Source organism: Astyanax mexicanus, chromosome 10 (assembly GCF_023375975.1).
Source record: "Astyanax mexicanus isolate ESR-SI-001 chromosome 10, AstMex3_surface, whole genome shotgun sequence".
In the NCBI taxonomy this organism is placed as follows: Eukaryota; Metazoa; Chordata; class Actinopteri; order Characiformes; family Acestrorhamphidae; genus Astyanax; species Astyanax mexicanus.
The window spans coordinates 39,449,757-39,459,974 of NC_064417.1; the positions used below are offsets into that span (position 1 = coordinate 39,449,757).

Genomic DNA, 10,218 nt, shown 5'->3' on the forward strand with positions numbered 1-10,218 from the left:
ATAGAAAATACATGATGTCCAATGTAATGGACACAGGGTCTGAAAGGGTTAAGTAACATTAGGTCTGCTTGTGGTAATGATTAGCATCTTAGCATGTACATTATTTTACATAAAAAATATATTATTATGTATCATTAGCAAATTTCATTAAAAAAAAAACATATTTTTATATTTCAAATTATTTTAGACAGAATACCAAATATTTAAAAAAATAAATTTCTAACATGCCAGAACCATAAGCATTGGTTAGCTAACTAGTTCTACATTGAGAATAATTTTTGGAATTATTCAACTTAGCTTTAGCATGTTATGTTTTTTTCCAGTTCTGGGAAAAGAGAAAAAGGATAAAACTTTTATATATGTTTACTTTTAAAAACTACTTTTTTGCTAAGCATATTTGTTACGTTCTTATTTTATGTAATAAGTTATTCAAACCATTACATTTGAACGTCACGGAAAAAGCCCATTTATTTAATTCATTATCAGTGTAACATTGCCATCTCCTGGCGTGAACCATTACCACACTTCTGGTAGTTAGTAGTTGTCTCTGTTAGTCATTTCCTCCAGCCTTTAGAGGGCTCTATTGTGCAACGGAATGCAGAACACGGAAGAAAACATAAATAAGCCCTGATTTCTGCCCACAGCCTGTGTTTAGTATTCACTCAGCTGCTCTTAGGACTGGGTGGTGTTTTATCTAGTCTGCAGCAGGAAGTGACCGGCTGATACTGTGGGAGTTTGCATTGCATCAGTTTGCGTGTTTTAATTCAGTGTAGAGTATAAAGTTCAGTTCTAAACTGTGATTTGCAAAATGACGAGCCCTGCTCCTCTTCTTATCCCTCTTTTAATTGGAAGTGTTCTTTTAATGCAAGTAAGCTGTGATGTGGAGATCAGCAGAACAAGGAGGTTGTCGAAGGTAAGAGGGTCTGTTTACTTTACTCTTGTTCGGTTAGAGATGTTAACCTCGCTATCAGATGGGTTACAATGCTAAATTACATGGTAGAGTTTGTACTCATCACTGCAACATGTTTTATCTTGGCTAGATTTTGGGATTTTCCTGGGAAAACTGTGGAAAACCTGCTGATCCAGCTGTTCTGAAGGCTCTGAGCTTGTCCCCAGATCCTATTACTATTCCTGGAGATCTGACTGCCAGTGCATCAGGATCCACATCAGTGGCTTTGGTCTCCCCTCTCTCTGTAAGTCATGGCACATGTATTTGTAGGTTGCTTTTTGTACAACTGACATTGCCACAAGTACTCTGTGACTTAGCTTCCCAGGGCAAGAGATCAACAATACATAAAACATAATAAATAAATAAAAAAACAGTGAGAAAGCCACAGGAAACCTCTTGGATGGAAAAACTCTTGGATCTACCTTGGGAGGAACTAGGACTCACAAAGAGGACCCATCCTCCTCTTGTTGTTTTAATCCAAAAAAATCATAACAAGCAGTGTGAATATTTCATTACTAACTCCATTGCTAATTATTCTATCAATATTTAGTGCAATGGTGTCCCTTACCTCTAACAGGTAATGGTTCAATTAGGGTAATTCACTGGTTTTTATATAAAACAAATGTTAAAACTTTTTTTAATGTTTCACTACTTTATTACTTTTGAAAGACCAACATATAAAACACAATAGTTTTACAATACATTGAAACATAACATTGCAATGTTGTTTAAGTTTTTGTTTATGCAGGGGATAGTGGCAAATATGTCGATTACACTTATTAAGGCAAGCAGAAGAAGTTTCAGAATCAAAACATACTTTAAACTATTTAATCAAAACAGATCTTTAAACTTTAAAACGGGTCAATTTGACCCGTAACATAACAGGAGAGTTAAACGTTAATATGTCAGTCTTCTATCTGTGTCTGGCCGGACAGTTGGGCAATCATTAACTCAGAGAAAGTTAAAGAGATGAAAAATAGGCATAGGTAACACAGGCAGGCTAATACAATTTTTAAAAAATTATAGTAGTAATATATTTAGTTACAAGTTTATTTATTAAGCCTTTTTGTTGAAGTGTTTAAAAAAAAGTTAATTATTGTAAAATAGCTTTGTAAGCAGAATGGTTCATAGTATCAATACACACAGCGCGGTTCGAATCCTCACCTGGGTAACAAAACCGTGCCGTACCAACAGGAGTCTTTGAGCAAGATTCCTAAACCAATATCCAAAGCACAAAGGCTGCTTGTTTAACATTATCATCAAACTTAAAGTAACTATGCATAAGATCAGAGGTAAAATGCCATTAAAGTAAAAAAAACAAAAAAAAAAACTGTAAGCTGATCTGTCAGTCAGGCTATTGTTTTCAACCCAAGAAGAACTCATTCAACAGACTTTCGTTGATTACATTGTTGTGGTTTATGGTGCAACTGAAACAAATGTTAATGCAGTAAGCACACCAAGTTTGTATTATGGGAATTGTGTAATTCTGCATAACCCAAACCATATTTGTTTCAAGTCCTGTAATTTTACTCTATCTCTTTGGTCCGCTTTCATGCTTCTCCTGAAATGCTGTGTAAAGCATGTTTTTTGTGTCAGGTTCACACTACACAACCTTTAGAGTCGCCAGATTATTGTACCCTTCACTATACACAGCTTCATGTCTTGTAATTGTGAATCATTAATTAGTTGTAGTTTACACTTTTGTCCCAAATGACTAGATCTCAGTGAACTCTCAAATCACATTTTGTTATAAAAACACTTGAGACACTTATATACATACATATATATACATACATAAATTAGTAGTCAGTGTTCTGATTAGAAGCAAAACACACAGAAGAAAAATAAAACAATATGAATGAGAAAATAGATGCATGTTGATGATGTTGTTTAGGTCATGCCATGCAAGATATCAGCAGTCATTCTGTGATCTCTCAGATTGCATCTTTTAGGAGTTCACACACAGCAAATGCAGGCTTTTGTTAGCATTCCCTCAAAATGAGGAGCTAAAGTGATGTAGTGTGAATCTGACATTAGTGGTAGCTCATAGTGCAAACTACACTTCTTAACTGTAGGGGGAGCCTAGAAGAAGGAAATGGCAATTCTCGCATATCAATGCTTCAAGAAATTGTATGACTTTGGTTGTTTTATATTGTTTTGTTTTGTTTGCTGGACTGCTTTTATTTAAACTTGAGTCATATGTTTTACTTGGATAATAAAACTTTTATATGAGCAACTCTGCCCCTCTGTATCATATAGCTACTGCAAATATAGGGGCTGGCAGTTGGTAAAACAAAGAACACCGTGCTCAAAGACCTGTCACAATATATTTAAAGATCAGCACATACAAACAGAATGCCTCAGTTTTTTAAAATGTATATTTTCTATGATAATAGAACAGGTAAACAAATAAAAAAAACAGCACTGCATTAAAGCCAGTTACATTGGGCTATTTTACAACCGCTTATATACACAATGTAAAGCATATAGGAACATATTTTCTACAATTCAACAAATCAACATTTTTTAAGAATCGAGCAGTTATTACCAACTTCTATCCATCTGCACTATGTACCCAGAAGATTGTGGAAACCACTTGTAATTTTCTGCAAACTATGACGTCCTTTAGATACCATAGAAAGGTTCTATTAGCTCTGCAAATTGAATAGAATGCCCTGAAACAGCTAAGTGTAAGATCAACATTCCTAATGCCAAGTAGGGCTGCTACGCAAAGCACTACATAAAGTAACCCAGATTGTATATTTTTCTTTGTTTATCATAGACTTCTGCTACTTAAAATTCTTCCACTTATTGCTGGGGGAAAAGCTACTGTTTAAAATGATATATTTACACATTATCCTCATCCTTTTCCTTTTAACATATTATTTAATTTGTTTAATTCATTTTGTTTTTGTTTTTTTGTAATTGTATTAATTTATTTTTTCTAATACATTTGATTAAGCTTAAATTTTTGTGTTTTATGGCTCATTTATTTTGATTTCCTATGGAAACTTATTTTAAGACTAGACAACGGGGTGACATTCTCAGGTGTGCAGATGTGAGCAGGTGAGAAAACATGCATTTTTATAGGATCCATGCCCACAGAAAGCAGAGATGGTGGACATGGCAGAAATAATAGTAATCTAATTAACAAATCGGCTAATCAGAAAAACAATTAAAATATTATTTAACTGCTAATATAATCATTAGTTGCAGCACTAAACATTAGGGAGTTTAGTTCTACAGTTTGTTTGTGTCTGCATTATTTGAATGCAGATGAATAAACAGTGATTCACAAGCAATCTGTCTCTACAAGGATCACATGCTCTATCTGCATATGAGGAAGTAGACGACTCACTTCTCCTTTTACAGGTTCACCACATTCCTTTTGTTTATAGATAGTCTGATTTAAAGAGCCAATTTCCCAGAGATAGAGATTAGGCCTAGTCTCAATTCACAGTGCTGTAAATTCCAGGCCTATGTCTATCTCTATCCAGGAAACCCACCCAAAGAATTTACGGCCCTGTATTAATTACATAAACTGTTTTAATATCAAATAATCCAGAAAAAAATCCTATACTGTACATGAGATTGTAAATTGAATAATCAGCCAGTATAACTACATTTTTTTGTGTCTCTGATGCTTACTGACCTCTGTTTATTCCCCCCTTGTGACTATCACAAGGCTCATTAGAACTGATAGAACAAGCAGTTTTAATCTTTACAACTGCATAACAGCTTTTTCTGGAGGCCATTCTGCAAACTGTCCTGAATTGATGGCTTTGATGCTGTAAAACTGTTATTTTTTTACCCTTATGTCGTTTCAGGTGAATGTCACGCTGGATAAAGAGGTGGCTGGTTTCTGGGTCAAGATTCCGTGTGTAGAAGAGATAGGCAGTTGCCACTATACTGACGCCTGTGATATCTTGAACCAGCTTATTCCTCCAGGCCAGGACTGCCCTGAGCCTCTGCACACCTATGGCCTCCCCTGCCACTGCCCATTCAAAGCAGTGAGTGTCATCAAAGAGTGTTTTACATATTCGGAAACTCTTTTGCATCTGCATCTACAACATTGCCTTTTCCTTCTCTTATTATGTGTTAAGTCCTTATTAAGTTACTGAAGATTAAGTTAAGTTATGACAGTTAAACTCATATTTTATATTCATTACATGACAAAAATTACATTACAACCCTGTACATATGTTAGTGTGGCTTATAGCTCATAAAAAATAAAATATCAATATCTCAAATTATTAGAATATTTCAGAAAAGGATAAACAGTAAAGGATAAACACAACAAAAATATTGGACAATTGGACAATGTTTGGACATAATGTGAAATAGGGAAAAAGACTTCTTGTAAGTGTTTCTCAAAATTTACTTTGCAAATTCAGGTTCAGATTGCAAACTCAGAGCTGCAACATATTCCATTATCATTATATATTATATAAAACATTATTTGTCAAACATTATTTTCATACTGTTGTGGAAATACTGTTGAAATTTCACATACATGTACTTCGTTTTTCATAATAATTGTTTATTTCATAATAATTGTAAATACAGATTTTTCTTTTAACCTCAAGGTTTGTAATATAGAATAGTTTGTAATATAGAAGAGAGACTGACTATACTGTAAATTATGTTTAAAAATAGAAAAATTACATCTTGTATCTCACTATGAATAATTCTGAAATGAGGATCAAAATGTCAATTTAAAGAAACTGATTTGATGTTTTTTCTAAGTTGATACAATATGCAATATAATACAGTATATAAAGCTCTGTAAAAAATATTAGAGACCACTTAATAATGATGAGTTTCTTTGATTTCACCAAATTAAAAAACTCTGGAATATAATTAAGAGGAAGATTGATAATGACAAGCCATATATCCAAGCTGAACTGCTTACATTTTTGCACCAGGAGTGGCATAAGGTTATCCAAAAGCAGTGTGTAAGACTGGTGGAGAACATTCCAAGATGCATTAAAACTGCGATTAAAAACCAGGGTTATTCCACTAAATATTGATTTCTGATCTCTTAAAACTTTATGAATATAAACTTCTTTTCTTTGCATTATTTGAGGTCTGAAAGCTTTACATCTTTTTAGTTATTTCAGACATTTCTTATTTTCTGCAAATAAATGCTCTAAATTACAATATTTTTATTTAGAATTTGTGAGAAATGTTGTCTGCAGTTTATAGAATAAAATAGCAATATTAATTTTACTCAAAAATATACCTATAAATAGTAAAATCAGAGAAACCGATTCAGAAACTGGAGTGGTCTCTTAATTTTTTCAGAGCTGTATGTAAAGAATTGTGTTTTTTCTGTTTTCTGCTATTGGTTAATCAGTCTTTATGTTTTCTAACACATTTTTGTTTCTCTCCTCAGGGTGACTACACTCTGCCTCAGTCTGATTTCTATTTACCAAATTTAGACCTGCCATTCTGGCTGACCAACGGTAACTACCGTGTGCAGGGAGTACTGGGAAACATGGGAAAAGAGCTGGGATGCCTTAAAGTCAGCCTGACCATTCACTCAGAATAATCACCTGAATATGGAGAGTTTGGGATACCTTAATGGGACATTAATGGTTAAATTTCTACCATGGTGAATCCCTTAATTGGGAGAGCTCTGCCTTCTGCTTTATGGTGGTACACAGGCTGAAACTCAAACTCAGTCAGATCTGTTAAATGAGCTGTAAATATCTGAATAGCGGATTTCTTATGATCAGTTTTTGTACAGATAAGAAATGGTACCTGATGATTTTACTTCGGTTATGCTTCACCTGCATTTGATTTGATTTTATGAGAGAGGATTAAAAAAACTGATTAGATCATAGAAATAATGCACTAGCAGTCATTTTCGGACGCTTTTTAGTACTGATTTTGTTCAATCACTGGAAACAATGAATCGGTCATTTTGGCCTTTCTAATTTTAGTTTTGAAATACTTTTTTATATATTTTTAAATGCCTTTTTATTTCAATGTTTACTGAACCAAGAAAAGGGAGAACAGTGACCTTTTCTTTGGTGTGGGAGATCTCATGATGATTAATAATGCTGTCTTTGCACTGGATAATCTGTGTTGTTTATCTTTGGGCCAAAATAAATGTTCTGTGGTTATCAATAAAAGGCTTAAGAAGTGCTTTTCTCAGGATATTTGAGTTGTGTTATTTGTACCAGCAGTGCAGATAAATATTTTACACTTACAATATTAGCTAACTTTAAACATACAGGGTCTCTTTCCTGGGCAGGGATTAAACCTAGTTGTAGACTATATTTTCCTTTCAGGAATTCTCCATTTTGTGTGCTGTGTAGTCCAAGACTAGGTTTAATCTCTGTCTGGGAAATTGACCTTTATTGTATATGGGAAGTTTTACATGTATCCCCAATACAGACGCAGATACTAGTGCTGTGCATTTTAAACACACTAGATGGCGCCAAACTGCTTTTTATATTACAGCTCTGTAAAAAAAAATAAGAGTAAATGTATGTTTGAGTAAAATGAGCATTGTTGTTTTAACTACAGGCAACATTGCTCCCAAATTCCAAATAAAAATATTGTAATTCAGAGCATTTATTTGCAGAAAAGGAGAAATGGCTGAAATAACAAAAAAGATGCAGAGCTTTCAGACCTCAAATAATGCAAAGAAAACAAGTTCATATTCATAAAGTTTTAAGAGTTCAGAAATCAATATTTGGTGGAATAACCCTGTTTTTTAATCACAGTTTTCATGCATCTTGGTATGTTCTCCTCCACTAGTCTTACACACAATTTGGTAACATCAAAAAAAAATCATAATTTGTAAGTGGTCCCTTTTTTTCCAGAGCTGTATTTACTGAAAACTGAAAATACAATATAGCAAACAATAACCAATAACCTAAAAATAAATTTTGTTTCAAAGCTTTTCTTGATTGTTTTTTTTTTACAGTGGCTAAAGAAATATGTACGTATTTCATTAGTCACATTGAAAAAAAATTGCCCTAGTTCTAGACTATAGAGCACAGCACAGCAATATTTGATTGTTCTTTTAGAATATGTAGCACTGTCAGATTTAAGATAGGGTATACCAAAGAGCTGCCATGGTTGAAAAAGCATCCATAAAGTTCCTCTCAATTAAAAAAAAAATTGTGCTCACTAGGGTTTATCTTCCTGTAATAAATTATAATGCATTATATATTTTTGTGCACTGGAAAAGACTCATGCAATGCCGTTCATTTCTTTTTATTTTTCACCCCTTCCCTTCTAACACCAGAGTCCACCACAGGTATGAAGGAATTTGGTTTCACTTATTTCATCACACAAAACTGACAGTTGCTTTTAAATGAGGCAGTTTCTAAATGATGAGTTCGCCACCTGTAAAAATAATGTCTTTGAGGCTGAAGTCTGCACTTTGCAGTTTGCAGGAGGGTGGGTTGTAAAAGCCCAGCCAGGTCTCATTCCTCACTGTCATCATTCCTGAAATTCCTGATTCTACAGAGTGTTTTCCAAAGGTTTTACCACCACCATCATTCCAGATGTGCAGGTGGAACCTTTAACTGAGCTGATACCACTGATAAAGACAAATCACCATATAACAAAATGTATATCATCTAGTTACCAGAGCTACATAACTTATTTTTGTTATTTAAAGGACTTTTCTTCAGCATTTTTCCCTTAAAATTGTCAGTCATTTTGATGGTCCGTTGATTACACTGATAAAAGGGAGAATAGCATTACTATCATTCCCATCTTGCCTGGTGAAGCAGGCAGGACAGTACTCACAAGAATTGTGAAATGCTGAGTCTCACACTATCTTTGAATAGCCCCCTTCTTTGTGTGGGTATCTAATATTTTACAATCCCAAATCAGAAAATGTTTGGGAAAGAATTGAAAATGTAAAAATAAAATATTAATTTTCTTTTACTCTTATTTCATTGCGGACTATATGAACCCAATATATTTTATGTTTTATCTGGTAATCTAACATTTTCCTTATAAAATGTTACTATATAAACATTACATGTTACTTATAAAACATTAATATCATCCATTCCTGCATTTATACTGTATGCAGTCAAATTAAAGACAGTTTTTAAATTTATTTGCACTTTCCATGCTGACTTGACCTTTTCTATTATAATTTGATATTGTAAATTCAAGAATGCTTAAACCTGATTGAATATATCTGTGGCTGCAGATTGTTGCAATAAGGATTGGGAAGTAAGATTATTTATAAAACTTTACAATCTGCATAACCTGGCCTTATCCATCAATGACTGTGGAGAAGCCGCAGCCCTAAAAACCTTAATGTCTGAGAACCTCAAATTTTCAGTGACCTAACCTTTTTCTGGTTCTCCTTTCCTTTTTCCACCTAAAAAGTTGCTTTTCAGCTTCAGTCCAGGAAACCTATTAGTTTTAACCATTCCTCGCCCCAAGCACACCCAGTCCACCTCATCGTGTAATTATCAAATGAACTGGACTACGCGTGTTTCAGGCAGAGAATGTCTGGAACTCTGCAGGGTGGTGCATTCCTGGACTGGTGTTGAAAAAACACTGCTTTAGGACATTAGGTTTAAGTTCTAGCTTGCACTGCATTGTGTGTAGTAATGCAGTAAACATTCTGTACTATAGTATATGTGCTCTTGGACACAACTACAATGGTACACTCCCAAAATAGTGCACTTCTGTTTTTAGTGAATAGCTTGGGCTGGGGGTACCTCCGCTTTGGAGTTACTGTTGTAGTAACCACGTGTCAAAAATTAACCACACAGTATGATCCAAGATAGTTCATATTTCATTTTATTTATAACTATACATCTATTTCTACATGTCAGACCTGCAATAGTTCAATTCAAGAGGTGATTTCAATCATGATTTGGTACAAAAGTATCCACAAAAGTCTGTACAGTGGAGCTCCAGTTTGTTAACAAATGCATTAATGAGAAAATTATTAAAATGTCTGGATGTTATTTGCCTTTTTTTGCATCTCCAGTGCATTTTTTTAATCATTTAACCATTCAAGGAATTCAAAGGTATTTTAATGCTTAAAGAGCAAGGGTGCAAGCCTAAACTGAACACCTGTGTTCTCTTATACCTCAGATGGCACTGATGTACCTTTTAACAATAGATAATTGAACCATATGGGCAAGGGATACAGTACAGTACCTTTGTCAAGCCCTCAATTCTTAGTTACATTCATACATACCACTTAAAACTTTACTGTGGAAAACAGAAGCCTATTGTTATCATGAGACAGTATGACATCATTACAAAGTCAATGT

The 10,218-nt window shown here is 34.0% G+C and overlaps 1 protein-coding gene across 1 annotated transcript; it reads left to right on the forward strand.

Moving 5' to 3' along the window:
• Positions 1 to 601: 601 nt before the first annotated feature.
• Positions 602 to 7,111, forward strand: LOC103029073 (ganglioside GM2 activator). The gene is made up of 4 exons (XM_007246442.4): positions 602 to 913; positions 1,041 to 1,193; positions 4,777 to 4,959; positions 6,345 to 7,111. Exons 1-4 carry the CDS (start codon positions 809 to 811, stop codon positions 6,498 to 6,500), a joined length of 597 nt encoding a protein of 198 aa, XP_007246504.2. The 5' UTR covers positions 602 to 808; the 3' UTR covers positions 6,501 to 7,111.
• Positions 7,112 to 10,218: the final 3,107 nt, after the last annotated feature.

What these genes read in the sequence shown, in the direction of transcription:
- LOC103029073 (XM_007246442.4), top strand. Translation starts at nt 809, where the DNA reads ATGACGAGCCCTGCTCCTCTTCTTATCCCTCTTTTAATTGGAAGTGTT. An exon ending in GAACAAGGAGGTTGTCGAAG is followed by an intron (nt 914 to 1,040) that starts GTAAGAGGGTCT and finishes TATCTTGGCTAG; the next exon opens with ATTTTGGGATTTTCCTGGGA. An exon ending in CTTTGGTCTCCCCTCTCTCT is followed by an intron (nt 1,194 to 4,776) that starts GTAAGTCATGGC and finishes ATGTCGTTTCAG; the next exon opens with GTGAATGTCACGCTGGATAA.